General features: G+C 49.6%; 1 protein-coding gene across 1 annotated transcript in view; it reads left to right on the top strand.

Annotated features, from left to right (window-relative positions):
- The window catches only part of Afap1l2 (actin filament associated protein 1 like 2), a 103,279-nt gene that overhangs the window by 65,472 nt on the left and 17,776 nt on the right, over window positions 1–20,031 (top strand). Inside the window, exons 3-6 of the mRNA XM_038330541.1 lie at window positions 4,072–4,146; window positions 5,301–5,395; window positions 12,013–12,103; window positions 18,425–18,630. Of these exons, the coding sequence (XP_038186469.1) occupies window positions 4,072–4,146; window positions 5,301–5,395; window positions 12,013–12,103; window positions 18,425–18,630 (467 nt within the window). The remainder of the gene's footprint in view (window positions 1–4,071; window positions 4,147–5,300; window positions 5,396–12,012; window positions 12,104–18,424; window positions 18,631–20,031) is intronic.

The following is a 20,031-nucleotide window of genomic DNA, read 5'->3' as shown; positions in this document are numbered from 1 at the left end:
TGTCATCTGGTGCCAGTGTGCAGGCAGTACCTTCCGTTCTCAATCCCTTTTGCCTTAGTTCCCTGGAGGGTGGGTTTTATCTCTCTGACTTTCCCAACTCTTGGCCTCTGCTACAGATTGATGGTGGGGAGCTATGGAGATCTAATCAAGTGCCCCAATGTAAAAACCACCAGAGATCCCCAAGTCCAAAGATGACTCTGTTCAACCATGTGGAGGCTTGTGACCCCCGCTTGAGATTCTCAGGGCTGACATGCATGTATTAGTTGCTACTATCTGCAAACTATGCCTCCTGGTCTTCTTTGCATTGCTAGACTACGGGGAATTGACACAGATGGTACCAATGGTGTTCTAGGACAGCGTGTAATGTGTGCAGTGACTCAGATTATGTCATTTAATCCTTAGCTCATAGTTGTAAGGGAGTTGGTGTTAATGCCATTAACCAGTGAAGTGACCAGGGCTTGGCAAGTCACTTGCCCAGAGGGCTCCAGTTGTGAAGGCTGGAGCCAGAGCAGGCAGACCTAACCTCTGTATTCTTTCTCCAGTCGTCACCTGGATTAAATGTGCTATCCAAGACTGAATCCCGAAACACTCCCATTATACCGTCTGCCTTTCTCTTAAACACCCTCCCATGCCTCACTGTATCTCCACAGACTCGGCTCTCTCTGTGTGAGGGGAGACGCTCTGCTCATTATGATCCTCACATGTGGGATGAAGAATGAGAGGGTATGAGAGGGTATGAGAGGGCGGGAGTGTGTGTGTGCATGCGTACATGTGTGCGTGTGTGCGTGTATGCGTGTGTACGTGTGTATATCCATGTCCATGTGAGCACATATGTGTCTGTCTATATCCGTGTCCATATGAGCACATGTATGTGCACCTGTGTGAGTAACTTCATACTTTTCAATGGGATCATCTCTCTGGGTTTTCTGAGTTTTTATTTTTAATTTGATAGACCCTGTTTTTGGCTGATGACAGGGCACGGATCGAATGCTCTTCTAGTGGGGACTTGGCAGTCTGATACATGCTGTGCCTTTGTCAGCAAGAAGCATATTCCCCTGCTTAAGACTGCAGAATGTTCCAGCGGTTGCTCCTCTGAGAGGGACATTGCACATGTTCTGCCCATCCAACTGTAGCCAAGAGGGTCAGCCCTTCCTCCCTCCCTTGCCCCAGTTCTATGAGAAGTGCCACTCTGCAGATGGCGGGTCCCCTTCCCCCTATTGATAGGCATTTCAGTTACAGTGCTTTCAAACCAAACCAAAGGCTTCAGACAATATTACAATGAGCAATTTCAAGTAAGATTCTGTTTGTGTCTGGAGCACGTCTGTCAGACAGATTTCTAATTGTAGAAAGGCTAGAACAAAGGACACGGTGGTGTAAACTTGCCTTCCAGAATCAAATTCAGGTGACTGTCAATTCCCAGTCTCTGGCAATCCATTTGGTTTTGCAGACCAGTGGCGAAGCCTTCTGAATTTGAGGAGTTGTGGTGTCCTTTACCATTTCCTTATTTGGAGCCTTTAAGTTTCTTGCCTCTAATCTTTGTCAGCTATAAATTGATCTTACTTTTCCATATTCCTTAAATTTGAGTTCTGTTTGGTCAACGGGCAGGCTTTCATCTTGATGGCTTTCCATCTGAGCAGAGAAGACCACCGAGGCTCAGAGATTAGGGGTTCTTTCCAGAAGTTGCTGCACACAGCATAGCTTGGCAGAGCTCTGTCTCTCATCTCTCCCCATCCCCATCACACCAGCAGAGACATCTGGGCTGTGGCAATGTTGCTTACTGGTCCTGGCATGGCTGGCCACTGAAATGGTGCCACTGTGACTGACGACTCGAACCCATCTGGCCTCCTCCTGACCCTCTGGGCTCTCTAGCTTGTTTTGCAAGCCCTTGGCTGGAGTCAGCAGTCTATGACCATGGAAGAGCCTGCCATTGAATTAGATCCTTTGGCAAAGGTTTGCACTGAGTTTATTGGCTCAGGAATACTGTCCAACCACAGGAATTTGCCAGCTGTGTGTCGCTAGGAAATGCAAATTAAGAGCTACAGAGGGCCATCAAGAGGGTTCAAAAGAAGAGAAATCATGGAGGGTCTTCTCACCAGCCTCTGAGAATGGGTGCATAGGGGCCAAGAACCAGGCATGTGGCAGGATGCTGGCGCCCCTCTGCCAGAAGGCACCAACCAGAATGGTGGCCTGACCTGTTCATCAGTAATTTAAAAGAGGGCCTGGGTTGTAGTACTACAAGTTTCAATCCACAGGACAGAACAAAGTACTGGTGCTCGTCACTTCCTGTGCCCAGTCTTCTTGCCCTGAGCCATTTGTCCATTCAGCTGCTCCTCCTCCAGCAGCCTAAGCTGATCCCCCCCCCCCTTCACCCTGGGCTTTGGGAGCTAAATGTCCAGGCCCTTCGCATGGTTTACTTTAATGCTCGACACTTCTGATTTTAGTCCATTCTGATGATTCATATAGTGTGAGAAAGGCAGATAGGAAATATTTCACAACGCCAAGGGATCCAGAGACATCTTCAGTTTATGGAATGCACCCATAGCTCTTTGAGGGATGAATGGCCTTTTGTTTACCCGTTCTTGATGTGGGGTTCCCCTCTGTAGATGAGTTGTTATTTCTCTTTATCAAGAGGTTTCTCCTTTTTAAGCCAATCTTGCTTAATTTCCTGGTTTCCATTCTGAGGTCAACACATCCTTGAAATATACTGGCTGATTTAATTCAGAAGTTTTTTTCTATTATCCAATGTCTCTCTGCAGTTAGATCATTAACAGTCAAAAATTTTAAAGAAAATACAATAATATACATAATCCATACTCTCTGTGTGTTTTCTGTCTTTACCTGGCTTATTTTTTGCTCTATTACTTTTTAATATTTACTTTATTATCTTTACTCATTTATGACTGTTTGTACTCTTTTATATTACTTTTACTGTCTCTTTAAAAGCTTTGTTTTATTTTTTAAAAGCTATTTTTTCTATAATTGCCTATACCCATTTTCTTTCTTTTCCTTAAGCCTCTGTACATTTTTAAAACACATTATATCCCATCTAGAGGTTTATTTTCATCTGAATATTTTTTTATTGTGGATCACTGCTCTAAACTCTTAAGCAGGCATGGCTAGGATCAGAGCTGCTGGCTGCTTTGGCTGTTGGCTCCACCCTGCTCACCTTTCCAACATGGCAGAGGTCTGTTTTCTTCTAGCTCTGGGAGCCATGTTTACCACCTCACCTCTGGAAAGCAGGTGGCCCATGCTGCCACCAAGTAAAGAAGCTACTTTGACCTACGGCAGGGCAGAATATAGCGAGGCTGGAATTCCAAGCAGAGGTAGAGGAGGAAAAGGAGGCAGAGTCAAGTAGACGCCATGTAGCTGCCCAAGAAGAAAGATGCCAAAATTTTACCAGTAAGCCACAGTTGTGGCGATACATAGATGAACAGAAATGGGTTAATTTAAGATATAAGAGCTAGCTAGGAATATGAGCTGTCGGCCAAGCAGTATTGTAATTAATATAGTTTCTGTGTGGTTATTCGGGTCTGGGTAGCTGGAAATTAAAACACAATCTCTGTTTACATAGCCTAGCCCTGCAGCTCTCTGTGGCCTTCCCCTGTCTGTCCCTCACCCTTGGGTAGAAAGCCAGCATCAGCATCTTGTCATTTCTACACTAGAAGTCTGCCACCTGTCTCTGACTAACTCTTTACACAGCTTGAAATCCCAAATGCTCCTTTTTCATGATTAATTACTTCGTTTTATTTCACACATCTAAGTGGTTTGCCTATGTGTGTATGTACGTCACATATGTACCCGGTGCCTACAGAGGCCAGCAGACGGTGTTGCAGCCCCTGGAACTGCAGATGCAGGTAGCTGTGAGCCGCTGTGTGGGTGCTGATGACTGAACCCTGGTTATCTATCTGCAAGCACAGCAGCTGCTCTTGATCACTGAGCCATCGTGCCAACCCCGGGCCAAGTGCTCTCCCTGGGTCCTGAGCATGCGAAGATACCTTAGGTGGGCACGGTCTCTTTCTGGGGGTGAAACAAAGTCACATGAAGCCACATCTCCTGTTTTTCCTTCTGCAGGTTCTGATGAGGAGTATATTTACATGAACAAAGTGTCAGTCAACAGGGAGCAGAACTCAGCATCTCCGCTTGAAGGTACAAGGCCCTGAGGGCTGCTGGGCTGCCTGGCTTCACCCATCCTCCTCACCTCCCTCCCAGTCAGTTCACAGACAGGCCCAGAGGTCTATTTTTGGAATCCATATTTTGGTGAATGGTATTTTGGGTTTATATATTTTTGGATGTTTCAATGGGGCCACCACCTTCTTGCCTATTGGACAAGGAATCTGCCCCTAAAATCTCTTGGCTTTTCCCAGCATCATTGCAGGAAGAGGAAGTCATAATTCAGACATTCTAGGAGAGCAGCCGTGTGTGGTGCTGATCCCACGGTTCCAGCCTGCCTCTGAGTGAAAGTCTGCTTGAGGGAGGGAGGGAGGAGAAATGGTGGTGTCAGCAACTGTGATATTAAAAGATGAAGCTCATAGCATACTCTCGAGCAGCAAGGGTTCTCTCCTGAAAGGACTCGGTGCCTTGTCCCTGATACCTTACATCTCTGCCTAAAGCATTTTCTCTTAGCTCGTCTGGTGTGTGTGTGGCCAGAGCATCTTAGAACGTTCAGCAGCAGGGCTCACACGAAGGTTTTCTATAATTTCCAAACAGAAAGACGTAGAGAGAGTTGAGAAGGGGTTCCCCTAGAGACTCTGACATATCCCGATAAGGGCTCACCTTGGAACCCTCCGCCAGCCTGAACTGTCTTGCCGGGCTGGTTGAACTGGAGATACTCGGAAGTTCATAGCCTAACTTCTTTGGTGCGGTGTCCACGCCCTCTCCCCACCCTCCCCCAAGACAAGTCAGGGTCTGAGAAGTTCATGCAGTGCCATGGCCACTCGACCTTCTGGGTAAATGGTGGGAGGAAAGAGCCATAATCACCAGGTCAGTGCTTTGTGTGGCTCAATATAGTGACAGCCAAGCAGCTGCCATGCCCACTGAGTCTCTGTGGCTGGGCAATTTTTGAAAATAGGGCAGGTAGGGGGCAGGTACAGAGCCTTCCAGAAACCCCATGCTGGCTACTTCTGAGGAATCTGTGTAGGGTCAGCCATTGCTATGTCCTATTCTTGGAGGAATTGCCTGCCTGGGTAATTAACACCTGCTCAAATAGAATACACAGGACAGGGCCAGGACAAGTGAGCAGACATCCTGAGTAATGAGAGCCTGTGCCCCTCACTGAAGCATTCTCATCTTGATGCCCACAGTGCCCGAGGAGCAGGGTCCACTGACCAATGGGGAGTCCAGCCGGCACTCCTCAGCCCCACAGAAGAGCCTTCCAGATCTTCCTCCACCCAAGACGGTGAGTGTCAAAGCAGGACACCTGATCCACCTCCCGCCTTGAGCTCTCAGAGGTTGCATTTGTCCCCATGGGTGTCTATCAGTCCTCCAAGCATCTGACACATTCTGAGCACATTCTGTGTGCAGGAGACAGCTCAGGGAAGTCAGAACACAGGAAGCCTGGCCAGGATGCTCCAGGTGCTATGAGAAATGTGCCTGGGAAGGCTTTGTCAAATGTTCTTGTCAAGTGTTACCTTGTACCTAACACTGCATGGCCATAAACTGTTCTGGTCACCAGTCCATGAGTTTGTGGCCTTCTAAAAAGATAATTCTTAGCCAAGTGTGGTGGCTCATGCCTATAATTCCAGCACACAGGAGTCTCAGGTAGGAGGTTCTTCATGAGTTCTAGGCTGGCCTGGGCTACAAGGGAGTTCCAGGTCAGCATGGCCTAAAAGTGAGACTTTGTCTCCAGTATAGAGAAGAGAGAAAGAATTTGTGCCACATTGTACCTTATACTTGAAACCCACCCCTCCGTCTTGTAAAGCTTGGAAAGGGACATCCTGTTCCCACCATGGTCCCCAGGTTCCGCCTCCTGCCCAACAGCAGTGTGTGCAGCCTCCTCATGCTGGCTTTTCACTCACTGCCCTGCTGCCCCGAGGCTGGCTCTGCCTCAAAGACTTTGTACTCTTGGGCTACTGGCTTGCCTGTGACTGACCCCTCCTCTTCTCTCAGAAGCTCTTAGACTTTCCTGGTCTGGACAAAGAAGCAACTGTATTCCTGCTCTGTCTCAGTTACATTGTGTCCAACCTTGGCCCCCACCATTCCTGACATTGTTGTCTTATTGTTTATCTTCTCCATGAGATATAAGCTCTACAGAACAAGGATGATACCTTTTATCCACCACCTGATATAGTATCTATTCCAAGTAGGCCATATAGAAATAGTTACACATTGGGGTGGGTGGCTAGATGGATGGGTGGATAGGTAGATAGGTTGACGGTGATTGGATGGATGGATGGATGGATGGATGGGTAGGTAAGTTGGTGATTGGATGGATGGATAGATGGGATAGGTAGGTAGGTTGATGGTGATTGGGTAGATAGGTAGGTTGATGGTGATTGGGTGAATAGGTAAATTGATGGTGATTGGGTGAATGGCTGGGTGGATAGGTAGGTTGATGGTGATTGGTTGGATGGGTGGGCGAACGGGTAGGTAGATTTATGGTGATTGGGTAGATGGGTGGGTGGATAAGTATGGATAGGGGTGTAGGAGAGTGGATAAATAAATGGGTGGATGGATAGCTGGATGGGTGGTGGGTAAGTGAATAGATATTTGGATGGATGGATGAATGATGTGTACAATCATAGATCATACAGTCCTGTGTTCAGATCTCACTTTGGCCAGCACTTGACCACGAGCAAGTTATTTCAAGTCTCCAGCCCTTTGCTCTTCAGTGTTTAAGTGACAGTGATGCTGACATCTGTCTGACCAGATGGACCGGTTCACTGGGCTGAGTCTGTAAGGCACACAGCACTGGAGGTGCCACACTAAGGCAGCATTCAGTGTGGTGAGTCACAGTGTTTACATGTTAGGGTATGCTAGGTTTCTATCGCTGTGACAGACATTATGGCCAAAAGTGACTTGAAGAGGACAGGGCTTATTTCAGCCCACAGTTCCAGGTCCATCACTGCAGAAAGTCAAGCAGTAACTTAAAGCAGGTACCTAGAGGCAGGGACGGAATCAGAAGACACAGACGGTGTTTCTTGCTGGCCTTCTCCCCCAATTTGTTCAGTGTGCTCTCCTACGTCATCTAGGTTAGCCTTCCCAGGGGTGGCACTGCCCACAATGGCCTGGGCCTCCCACATCAATCACTAATCAAGAAAATGCCCTATATGTATGACAGGCCCGTCTTATAAATACATTTTCTCAATTGTGGCTCCCTCCTTCCAGGTAGCTTGTGTCAAGTTGACTTTTTAAAAATCCAGCCAGGACAAAGCAGAGGAAGCTCACTGTCTCAGTCTAGAAGTGACAGTGTCAGGATCTGACCTCAGTATCTTTCCCCAGAGGGAGGCTTCCTAGAAAAGATCCAAGACCATGTCTAGGCGGTTGTCTTTAGGAAGCAGGGGCTCTGCACCATTCCTCCATAGCCACAGAGCTCTACGCAAGTGGGACATCACCGGATCTGTGAGACTCGGGAAGGATCTCAGGCCCGGAATGGTTCTGACCCAGCATCCAGTTCAAAGCTTTCTAAGGACAGCAGGGTCCCTCAAGTTGGGAAACACAGCTCCACCACATGGGGCGATGAGGTGGTTCTCAAGTACCCTGGTTGATGCCCTATGCTAGATGTTTCCTGACCCGAGTGGGAGCTGGTGGGGCTCTTCATGTAGGGCAGAATGATTGTTGGAGAGCCGATTTTCATCTCTGGGTGTCCCTGTGATGCTGTTGGTAGCCTCTTTCTGAACTTCCACCCCACTCCATGAAAATCTGTTCCCCTGCTGCCCCTCAAGGGACAGGTGGCTCTGTCACTGTCTCAGAGCCATGAGAGTCCTGGTCCAGGCTGACGTCGGGGAGGCAGAGAGATGGGATCTGAACACAGGTTCTTGTTGACTCTGTATGTCAGTGAGGGCTGTGTTCCTTCCAGCTCCCCCAAGTGCCACTGGCACCGCAGAGCTCTCACTGACGACAAGGTAGACATGATCCCCCTGAGAGCTACTTCCTGTGCTGTCTGTAATGGGACTGCTCAGTATGGGGAGGCTCGAGAGCCACATCTAAGAGAACATGAGTGCTGGAGTTGGAGAAAATGTCACCGCCTAGGACTAGCTCAGTCTCAAGGGCCTTTCTGAGGTGTGGTGATTGTCCTGTGGACAGTCTGCAGGCCTGTAGAAAGTTGTAGTAGTTCTGGTTGACCTTACTGTGCAAGTCCCTCCCTCCACCAGAGGGACTTTCTTTGCTAGAAGGGTGTGGAGTATCCAAGGCCTTCCAAATTCTGTCTTAGACACCCACTACCACCCTTAGGTGCTTCCAGATGTGGCATGAGGAAGGCCACTCCCCTACCCAGGCCCTCTCTTTCCTGCCCACACGTGTGTGTTCATGCTTGTGCCCCTAAACCTTCCTGCTCGCTATGCCTGAAACAGTGAAAATCTTACTCCAGTGTTTCCAGAGAAGCAGGGGCAGGTGAGTCAGGAGGCAGAAACACAAGAGTCATTGTCATGTAGGCCTCCCAGGCAGGACACATGGCAGTTCCACCCCAGGGCCTGAGCCTGAGTGACCTCCTTTTCTCAGTCAGCGACTCTGTCTTCCTTCTCCTGACACTAGACTATCAGAGTAAAATGCTGGGCCCACAGCACCTCTGTCTGGACCAGGGTGGCAGTCTCTGTCCTGGGCTTGGGATGCTTGTCAGCTCTGAACCCTGGCTTATCTCTGGTGAGTAGGTCACCACTTCAGTCCCCATGGAGTCAGAGAGGACCAGGTCCAAGCAGCAGGGAAGGGCAGCCAGGGGTCTGGAGCAAACTTGTGGGTGTGAACCATGACTCAGACAGCTGAGGTCTTTCCAGGCTGCAGTGTGCGCAGCCAGGTGCTGTGGTCATTGCAAGAGAAACAGATGTTTGCTGGCCACCACTTTCCATCTTGACAAGCATACCATCCCCACCCCACCCCTGACTTGAGGACTGACCGTGACATTAGCACCGATCTCAAGGGACCTTTCTGCTGGGGGAAGCAGCTGATACCCAAAGGCATTTCCATGGCCATCGTGGGAAGTGGTCTGCCCACTTGCTATGGCCCCAGAACTTTCCACAGTGCGCTTGCCAGGGAAGGATGCGTGAGTGCCTCAGGTCATCCGGGCCACCCTTCATCTTTGCATCTTATCTTTATGTCTCATCTTAGGGTCTGGTACACAAGAGCCCTCAGCCCTTTGGTCCCCCATCAGCTACCTGCTTTGTTTAGCTTCATTTTCTTGCACCAGCTACACTTCCTTAGCATGCATGGTCTGTGGATGGTTTCCCCACACTGTGACCCCAGGATCAAGTAGCTGACTAAGATTCCCTAAGAGGCAAAAGTTCCCTAAAGTATGTGCTCTTTGGAGAACAAGCAGAAGTATGCATCTTGGTAAACTCTGCCGCTCAGGGAGGGTTCTTCTTTGTCTTTCCTGCTGGCTAACTATTTCAGCATTGAAATCAGCTGTCTTCTGTGTCCTCTGCTAATGATCACTGCCTTTGTTAGGGTTTCTATTGCTGTGATGAAGCAAAATGACCAAAAAGCAAGATGGAGAGGAAAGGGTTTGTGTGGCTCACACTCCCACAGCGCTGTGCATCATCGAGGGGAATCGGGACAGGCACTCAAACAGGGCAGGAGCCTGGAGGCAGGAGCTGACACAGAGGCCATGGACCGGTGCTGCTTACTGGCTTGCTTCCCATGGCTTGCTCAGCCTGCTTTCTTACAGAACCCAGGCCCACCAGCCCAGGCGCAGCCCCGCCCACAATGGGCTGGGCCCTCCCCCATCAATCACTATAGATCTTATGGAGGCTTTTTCTCAGTTGAGCGTCCCTCCTCCGAGATAACGCTAGTTTCTATCAAGTTGACATAAGACTATCTGTCACAATCACAGTCTTTGCATCTTGATGATGCTGGCACGAACACAGTGGTCCTTTCTTCTTAGCCCTGGAACATTAGGTTTTCTGATGGAGGAGAGTTATCTGTCTATGTTTCTTTCATTGGTTAATTAATAAAGAAAACTGCCTTGGCCCTTTAAGAACAGAAAATTAGGTAGGTGGAGTAGACAGAACAGAATTGTGGGAACAAGGAAGTAGAGTGGAGGAGACGCTTCAGGGAGTCGCGTGGTGAGGCTCCATGCTGCTCCTCTCCGAGATGGACGCAGGTTAAGATCTCTCCTGGTAAGGCACACCTCATGGTGCTACCCAGATTACTAAATATGGGTTAAAGGAAGATGTGAGAATTAACCAATAAGAGGCTGAAACTATGGGCCAGGCAGTGTTTAAAAGAATACAGTTTCCGTGTAATTATTTCGGGTGTAAAGCTAGCCGGCGGCCGGGTGGCGGGTGGCGGGACGCAGCCCCGCCGCTTCACACTACAGTTTTCTGTCCTTTGACCTCTGCTGATAAGTCACTGTCTCTGGGATCATAGGACATATGCATGGGACTTTGATGTTTTTGGCTAATAAAATCACACACTTACTAAACTCTTAATATTGCCTAGCACAGTTTAATCTTCCCTGACTCCAAGTAACAGACATTTGTGCTTCTTTTTACACTACAGTCTAGACAAATCAATATTCAAAGTCATATTGCTAGAATGCTCCACTGTTGGGGTTCCTCACACAGTCCTGTGCCACCTCAAATGATCCATCTATAGTATATAGTAGATTCTACTTTGGGGAGACTCTCAAGAAACAGGCCTGGTATTCTTTCCTAAACAAGTTGGCCTCCCCGGTCACAGATCCTGTGGTGATGAGCCCTAACCCTGCGGCAGAGGTTTTGCTCTCTCATTTGTTCAGTTCTGACAATCCCTGACCCAGAGCCAAATTTCGGGTGCCCAGAGTGTCCCTCCAGATAGGACCTACTTCCTCCCAGGGGCTAGCTGATTTAAGATGTGTGAACCCCAAGACTACTGTCCAGGGGGAGAACGCTTCCCCTCAGACCCTAGGAGGCAGCACTTGGAGCCACAGCTGGTATCATAGGCCGCCCTTCCTCAGGCTGCTGGCAGTCAGCCAGGTGACAGAGACACCATAGATCAGAGGCTGTGCCCAGGTGCTGGCAGCAAGCCAAGCTCGAGCAACTCCCGAGTGCCTACCTGCCTACTGCATGCAAGGCCTGGCCTCAGGAGGGAGACAGCCCACAGGGCATGGCACATCTCAGAAGCCACCTCTGCCAGCGGACACAGCACCTGCTCTCATTAGGATATGACCTCGTGACCCTGCTCCTTCCTGTGTGGCTGTGGGGGAAGAAGGGTAGGACAGAGCCTGCCTCATGCCTGCTCTGGCACCATGACATGAAGCCAGGCACAGTGGAGTGGAAGCCGATATTAGACCCAGGGTTCTGTAGACCTGCCTCAGCTGAGCTCGTGGTTGTCATGGGGTAGGGATGGGGGTGCTCCTGTTATACCCATTGATACTCATTGCCCTTTATACACAGACTTCAGACTCTGGGCTTGTAGAGGCCCCTCGACAATTATAGCTATCTCCTTGGGTTTCATGAGGAAAATCTCTCCTATTCTCTCTCTCTCTCTCTCTCTCTCTCTCTCTCTCTCTCTCTCTCTCTCTCTCTCTCTCTCTCTCTCACACACACACACACACACACACACACACACATCTGCAGGACACCGGGCTTTATTGTATGGGTCCTAGGACCCCAGCTCTGCTCCACATGATTGTGCAGAAAGCACTCCTGACCTCTTACCCCAAAAATGGCCCTGCTATGATTCTTTCTTAGAGAGGAGGCAAACAAGGCTTGGAGGCCATCACATCCCCCAGGGCAGAGTTCGTGGTAGACCATGGTGCCCTGTCAACTTGCTGAGAGTCCAGCCAGGCATATTCCACCTCCCTCTTCCATGGTGAAAGCTTAACCGTGGTGACTCCCAGTGTGCCCCATCTGAAGCTGTTGGCTTTGTTTGTTTATGCTACAGATTCCAGAGCGGAAGCAGCTCACTATTCCAAAGATTGAGTCTCCTGAGGGCTACTATGAAGAGGCTGAGCCATATGATACGTCCATCATCGGTATGTTCCATATGACACATCCATCATCGGTATGCCCCAGCGGCTAGGGCCCTGAGGGTCTGCTATAATCTACAGACAGGTGCTGACTCATCACCAGGTGACAGGCAGGCTCACCTCGGGCAAAGTGACCTGACACAGGAAATGGCCTCAATTGAGAACTGGCCATACGGAGTTCAGTGTTTGGTCTCTGTGAAGTGTCCAAACCCCTGCCTGCCTGTGAGGGGATCTGGAATGCTCCTGTATCCACGGGGTTCCAGACTCCTTCCTGGCTGTTTACTGACCACAGAGAGGTGGTGCAGGAGAGATGTGCTGGCCCAGGGGCCTGTGGTCTGGGCAGTAACGGATATGGAGGTCAGGCTGAGTTTGAGGGAATAATTCATGTTCTTTCTCTGGATTCAGTTACTATCGTACCCCAGCAGGGCAAGAACACTCATGTGGAGAGAGCACAGACCACACATAAATCAGACTGTGTTTGGTGATGGCTCTTAGGGCAGAAAACAGGATAGTGGCTCTGCTTGCTGCGGGGAAGCAGTTAGGCAGTTGGTTAGCATGACACTCTGACTTCCAGCTGGGGTCTGAAGCTATGGGGAACAGAGCAAGCAGGTAACTGCAGAGAGAGAATTCTGGGCAGAGAGCAAAGGCCTTTCATCAGGGAATGCCTTGGTGTGTTTGACAAACGAGGAGGCCACCGAGGCGGGGACAGTGATGAGAAGCTGCTGGCCTCGGTGGGAGGTAGAATCTTGCTCTTCCTGGCCAGGGTCCTCAGCCTGACCGTTGCCCCTTTCCTCACTGTTGTGAAATACCTGATAGGATTAACCTAGAAGGGAGGAAGACTTGTTCAGGCCCAAATTTTTGGAGGCTCTTCGTCAGGATAGGGCAGACACACTGCTATCGGCTGCTTTGAGAGCCGTCAGGAGGGGGGGGCATGGTGGGGGAGGGGCATGTGCAACTTGCTGACCTCAAAGCCACCAAGCCAAAGCAGGATAGGGAGGGTGGGCTCCTGTGACCCATTTGAGGATACCCCAATATAGGACCTCTCACAAGGCTTCTACTCTTTCATTAGAGCTTTCTTTTTAAGAAAACCATTTATTTTTATCTGTATAAGTGTTTGCTTCTCTATATACATAAGTGTGTGTATATATACCATGCTTGTGTCTAGTGCCCAGGGAGGCCAGGAGGGGCTCCAGAGCCTTTGGAACTGGAGTTCCAGAGTTGTGAGGATCCACGTGGGTGATTAGAAACAAACCTGGGCCCTCTGTGAAAACAAACATGCGTAACCGCTGAGCCAGCTCTCCAGCCCCAAAGACTCTTAGTGGTCCAGAGTGTTCTCTCAGTAACACCACACTGGGGACAAGCCTTTGACAAGAGGCCTCTGTGCGGCAGCAACATCAAGATTAGCATCTTCTCAGGTCTTCCTTACTCCTCCTGTGGGAGGAAGGTTTGCAGTCTTCACAGCACTTTGCCAAGGTCAGAGGTGAGTGTGGGTGCCTGGCAATGGGAATGGACCTGGGTGAAGCAGGGCCTTGCACGTTTCTTCAACAACAGGACTAGACTGAGATGGGACCTGGAACTTGACACTTGCTTTTGTCTTTTTCCTCACCTGCCTACGGCCCCCATTCCCAGGAACTGTGTGGGAGGGGAGGGCTTGTTGGGACCGAGGATATTATGAGTGGTTGGCGTTGTGGGCAAACGAGCTTCTCTTCAGCCCACTGAGCTAGTGCTGGCGCAAGTCCCAGCCAGGCTGTGATTTCAGACCCAAGCCAACCGAGGGTGTGGCGATGCTGTCTGGCAGCATCCCGAAGGTAGAAACCGTGACTCACCTAGTGAGCACCTCCGTGTATCCTGAGCCATCTCCCCTCTTGGGTGTGGCCCCTGCCAGCCAGAACCTGTCTCCTAAACCATGGGTGCAGATGCTTCACCTGCACACAAACAAGTGGTCAGAAACACCCGGCCTGCTGGTGTTTGTCTCACACCTGTGCATCCCTGCTGGTTACCGCCTGGCCTGGGGCGTCTCACTGTGTCATTTGAACTCTCCAGGTAAAGTGGGCTCGGGAAGCAGGTGGTGGGAGCCTGCTGTCCCCATTTCTGCTAGAGCAGGGTGACCTGGTTACAGTAAGAGGAAGGAGCACTAAGCATAGGTGTTTCTTTAGCTGGCTGGCCAACAGGATGGTACTGGCTTCTTTGACAAGGCCGGATGCTGGGACTGCTGTCCTACTTTATCATCAGTGTCCCAGAGCTGCCCTCTGAGCAAGTGCTGAGTGCGCTAAGGGTTTGTGCTGGAGACACCAAGGTCCCTCTCTGCCCAATATATCAGGTTCTTCATTCTGATGCATCTTGCTAGGGAAATACCAGCAGCTGTAACCCATAACTCCCTGGCATTGGTTTCTACTCTGAGCAGTGTGGCACTTCTGATCCTGGGTAATTTGGGTACTCAGGTGCATCTCATGTTGACTCAGCCATCCTCCAGGACCAAAGCATCCTCTGTAAAGAGAGTGTGGGAAGTGCCTGTCTGTCTCTTAAAAGTACATCCCAGACATGACACATTCCACTCTGACCACATGACACATTCCACTCTGACCACATGACACATTCCACTCTGGCCACATGTCACTGGTGACGACTCGCGGTGACCTCTGGATGTGAACAGAGCAGGTAATTGACATCCCTAGCCTCTCCTGAGGAGTCCGCACCTCCGAGGGGACAGCAGTGAGTAGCCTATAGAGCAGTGATTCTCAGCCTTCCCAACACTGCGATCCTTTAATACAGCTCCTCATATTGTGGTGACCCCAACCATACAATTATTTTCATTGCTGCTTCAGAACTGCAATTTTGCTACTGTTATGGATGTAAATATCTGATATGCAAACGGTCTTAGGCAAGCTCTGTGAAAGGGTTGTTCGGCCCCCAAAGAGGTTGCAGCTACAGGTTGAGAACTAGTATAGGCAGCTTCATGCCACATCTGGGTCTCTGTGCTTGATTACACATCTCTCTTTATCCATTCTCCCTCCCCATCGTTCTCCCCCTCCCGCCTCCCCCCTCTCTCTGTCTTCTGTCTGTGCTGCTGAATATCAATCCTGCAGGTCACTATGGAGCATATCCCCCCACTGGAGTCCCCAGATCGGCACAGTTGCCCGAAGGAGTCATTTATGCCACGATCACCTTGGGTACCGCTTGTCCTCAGAGTTGGAGTGCCGGGGTTGCTTGTTACCTGCTCTGAGATGGGTGCATGCCCCAGGAGGCCACTGCCTTCTTCTTCTCCCCATGGCTGGTCCTGCATGCACATAGTCATACACTTTTTCCTGCCCAGTGAGTGTATTATTGTGTTACTGTGTCTTCATAAAGCCCTGCCTATTGCACACTCTGCCTTCTGTAAAGCTGCAACCGTAGAACCAGGAAACATGGGTACAAGACTTGTAGCCTACATGATGATCAACCCTTGGCTCCTGGTCAGGACTATCTGCTGCCTCTCATTCCTCCTCATTCCACAGCCCTGCAAGCCAGGAATCTGTTTTAAGAAAAATTCAACATTATTGAGGAACACAATAGCAATACAATTGCCCTCACAATTCCCAAGCTATTCCTGATACTAGGATTAGCTGTTTTGTCTCAGTTCGCTTCTGGAGACCTCACACCATCAGAACTCCCCACCAGACTTGCAGGGACATCTCAGAAGCACACACTGGCCAGAGCCAGAGCATTCACACCTGGCTTTGCAGCCTCTCCTGGCTCATTCTTGCTCTGGAAGGAAGAACCCCAGTGACACGGGCCACTCTTCTCATTTCCCCTTTTACAATACTGAGAACTCAGGAAACTTCCCCTAAGTTCCCTGGCCCCACCATCTTCCTCTCCAATGAAGCCCCTGAGTTCTCTGTTGCCTTGTGTCTATCTGCATGCATGCTTGCAGTTCTGTTTTGTCTTGTGGTCTATCTGCACGCGTACCTGAGTTCTCTGTTGCCTTATGGTCTATCTGCATGCATACCTGAGTTCTCTGTTGCCTTGTGGTCTATCTGCATGCATACCTGAGTTCTCTGTTGCCTTGTGGTCTATCTGCATGTGTACCTGAGTTCTGTGTTGCCTTGTGGTCTGTCTGCATGTGTACCTGATGTCTCTCTTGCGTTGTGTCTCCTCTGCCCTCTTCCCATAGGGAGTTCACTGAGTTGCAGACTTGGCTTTAATTGATTGTGGGTACATGAATGCTTCCAAGTCCATGAAATCACACTGACTTAGGCAGCCCACTGCTGCTGGCTACTAAGCAACACTCCAGGGATATGTTAATCCTGGAATGTCCCTTCTTTCTCTTTTTAAAGCATTATTTATTTTGGTGCTGGGATCTAGCTGAGGGCCTTGTGCAGGTTAGGCAAGAGTTCAACCTCAACCTTCCTCCTCTTTTAATTTTTACATTTACTTATTTAAGTGTGAGGTGTAGCAGGTGGGGGCATGCACATATTACATGCACATACCACAGCACTTGCATGGAGGTCAGAGGTCAAGCTCGGCAGCAAGCACCCTTGCCCAGCGAATTATCTTGCTGGCTTCTTCTCTTCTTTTTTCTTTTCTTTTCTTTTTTTTTTTAAAGTTAGTTTCCCAGGATAAGCTCCCAGGACCCAGATTATTGGGTCAGAAAGTATGCGTGCCCTATGACTCAAAATAATGGGCCGCTTTCTGAGAGGTTTGTGTGAGTTCACAGTACTACAGAAACACAAGAGTTTAGGGTGCCCCTCTGGGAAGTGTCATGATTTTCCATATCTCTACATTTAATAGATAAAGCAGGTATGAATTATGAACTGGTTATTCTTTTGTTTTATGTGTATTTGGTAAGCCAGGAAGATGAGCAGCACCATACTGCTTTGAAAGGAAACTGTTATGGAAATATTTAAAGTGCTATTTTTAGAAATATTGAAACAAAGTTAATTTTGTTCTTTGACACAATGACTAGAACAAGATCACAGTAGCACCATGCCTCTTTCCTATCTATATTCTAATTTAATTACAACTCTGTTTAACTAATATGCAGGAACTCAGCTAATAAGATAAAATAGGGTCCCATGACTTGTCTCTTGAAGCGAGTCAAGGGATGGAGGAGCTGTTGTTCCGTCTGCCTCAGGGACAGACCAGGAACTGCTGTACGGCAGCACAGAGAAGCAGCAATTAGGGCTGTTTTTCTCAGTAGAGAGGAGTGTCTAGCAATGGGAGAATATTGGGCTCCTTGTCCACTGAGGATTCAAGTAGAGTATCAAGAACACTAGATAGGGGTTGACATGGGAATCCAGAGTCCCCTTTTCTTTTCCATAATACTTTTTAAAGGATGTGTAGATGAATATATTGATATATAGATGATGGATACATGGATGGATTGATGGGTGCATGGATGGCTGGACACATCAGTGGATGGATAAATGCATGCATATATGCATGCATGGATAGATGCATGGGTAGGAGGTAAACTGACTTTTTCCACATGGTTTCATTGGCCTTGATCACAGTGGTGAGGCTGGAGAAGAATACCACGCTTGCAGGACAGTAGGGATATCAACTAGACTTGGAAGGACATGGTGAAGCGTGCAGCCAATCACGCAGTTTCTACTGTGCTGGGCTGAAGGATTCTTTAAGATAGAACAAAACGTGGCCTCTGGCCAACAGTAGGAGAAGCTGTAAGACAGAGCCTAGGTAGGTGAGGCGCCGGGGGCTGGTCTAAGGAGAAGAGGGCACATGGCCTGGGGACCTGGTAGTATGTTAAGAGCGGCTCTGACCAGGACCCAGCACATTGTTCTTGTTCTTGTTGTTTTTCCTCTTAGATAGGGCCTTAACATGTAGACCAAGATGACCTGGAACCCACAGACAGCCGCCTGCCTTTGCTTCCCCCGTGCTGAGAGTAAAGGTGTACACGGCCACACCCTAAACTAGGAAGACAGCCTCTTTCCTACTCCTTTTTCCCTCCTGAGGAGACAGGCCCCTCCCAGACCTGGAGCAGAGCTAAACCCAGCCTGGAACCTGGAACCCCTACTGGCTAAGGTGCCAGAGGCTCATAGGGCAAGCACGTGGTTCATCGGCGGTGCAGCTGCAGCTCATCAGCTTGTCAGGGATCCATGCAGATCGGATTTGGGCAGGGAAATGTGCTCTGTGGTCTGAGTCAGCATCTGAGAGGTTCCTTCCAGTGGGTGGGGGTGGAGAGTCATCGAGCTGTTTCAAGGATGGGAGGGCCAGGTGGATGGCAGCCCGGGGTCCCCAGCTGCTCCTGCTTGCTACTCTCTGGAGTGTTTCTTATGAGCTGATCCTCTTGCCCAGCTGGGCTCTGACTGACTGGGCGGGTCTTTCTTGCAGAGGACGGAGAGGCTGTGAGCAGCTCCTATGAGTCCTACGATGAAGAGGAGAACAGCAAAGGCAAGGCAGCCCCCTACCAGTGGCCCTCGCCCGAGGCCAGCATTGAGCTGATGCGCGACGCCCGCATCTGTGCCTTCCTGTGGCGCAAGAAGTGGCTGGGCCAGTGGGCCAAGCAGCTCTGTGTGATCAGGGACACCAGGCTCTTGGTCAGTCCTCTTCTTGTTTTCTGGGGTCGGGAGGGGTGGGAGAGGGGGTGCTCTCTGATAGGACATTGGGGGTAGAGCATTTGACAACAGGAGAGTTTCACCTTTCTCTCAATGTGTAAAGTTTTGCGTGTGCAGATGAGTGTATTTTGTCTGCATTAGGAAGGTCTGGTAGTTTTTAATTCAGCTGTTGAAGCAGGAAGACTGTTCATCCCTGTCACTTGCACCCTGCTTATTTTAGGGAGGGGGTGGAGGCAGGGTCTCACCATGTAACCCAGGCAGGTCTTGAACTCGTCATTCTCTTGATGCAGTCTCTAGGCAGTACTGAGATAATAGTCACTTGCCGCCACAGTGGTCTCCTTGCTGCTGCTTTTCTTCTCCCTCCCTCCCTCCCTCCCTCCCTCCCTCCCTCCCTCCCTCCCTCCCTCCTCTCTCTCTCTCCTCTCTCTCTCTCTCTCTCTCTCTCTCTCTCTCTCTCTCTCTCTCTCTCTCTCTCTCTGTCTCTCTCGTCTCTTGGTTCTTCTAATCTGATGGTGTGCAAACCAAGCGGCTCCCTCAGCCCAGCTCCATCTTGGGCTACTGTTTTGGTCTGAACAACCTGAGGATCGTTGGAACCATCCCAAGAGCTACAAGACTTAGCGCCACCTATTCTAAGCCAAAGCCTGCAGAGGAACCAGACTTGACTCTGACAATAGTACCACTTCCTGATAGTTTATATAAAAACTTCACGGCTCTGAACTAGGTGTGGTTGGTCAGCTGCGATTTGAGTTTCAGAACTCAAGGCCAGCCTGGGCATCACAGCGGGACTCTACCTCAAAAACAGAGCAAATGCCGACAGCTTTGTATCCTGACCTAAAGTTTCACCAGGTCTTTACAAACACCTTCCCTCGGGCCACATATGCTCACTCCAGAAGTCATTTTGTTATTCTGGGTGGTCTCGCTAGCTGTCCTATGAGGACCTCCATTGTGCAATGAGATACTTAAAGGCAGCATATCTTCTCTGGTAAAGGGCAACGGTCCCTTCCTGTGAGTTCTAGTATCTGGCAAGGCAGACCGTAAGTTTGCTTTTCATGCCCAATGTATCTTTTTCTGGGGAAGCTAAGGCATGCAGAAAGGCAAAGAAATCACTGAAGTTTGTCACTGTGGAGAAGTGAGCTCTGTCGACGTGAGACAGTCATATGCCACGTCGTGGGTGACACATTCTGAGAAATGTGTCCTCAGATGTGGCCATCACTGTGTGAGCATCATAGGTTCTTACACAAGCTAGGACAATAGTCATTAAGGGAAGTGACCTTGTGAAGCCATTGTACATTGCTGTTATCCACCAGTGAGCAGACTAAGTGACACCTGAGGAGCCCCCTTCTCCGAGGCCAGAGCAATGGAGAATTGTCTGGGTGATTCAGG

This window comes from Arvicola amphibius, chromosome 1, assembly GCF_903992535.2.
Source record: "Arvicola amphibius chromosome 1, mArvAmp1.2, whole genome shotgun sequence".
Taxonomy (NCBI): Eukaryota; Metazoa; Chordata; class Mammalia; order Rodentia; family Cricetidae; genus Arvicola; species Arvicola amphibius.
Note: the sequence above shows the minus strand (reverse complement) of the source record. Positions and strands in the feature narration are given on the sequence as shown.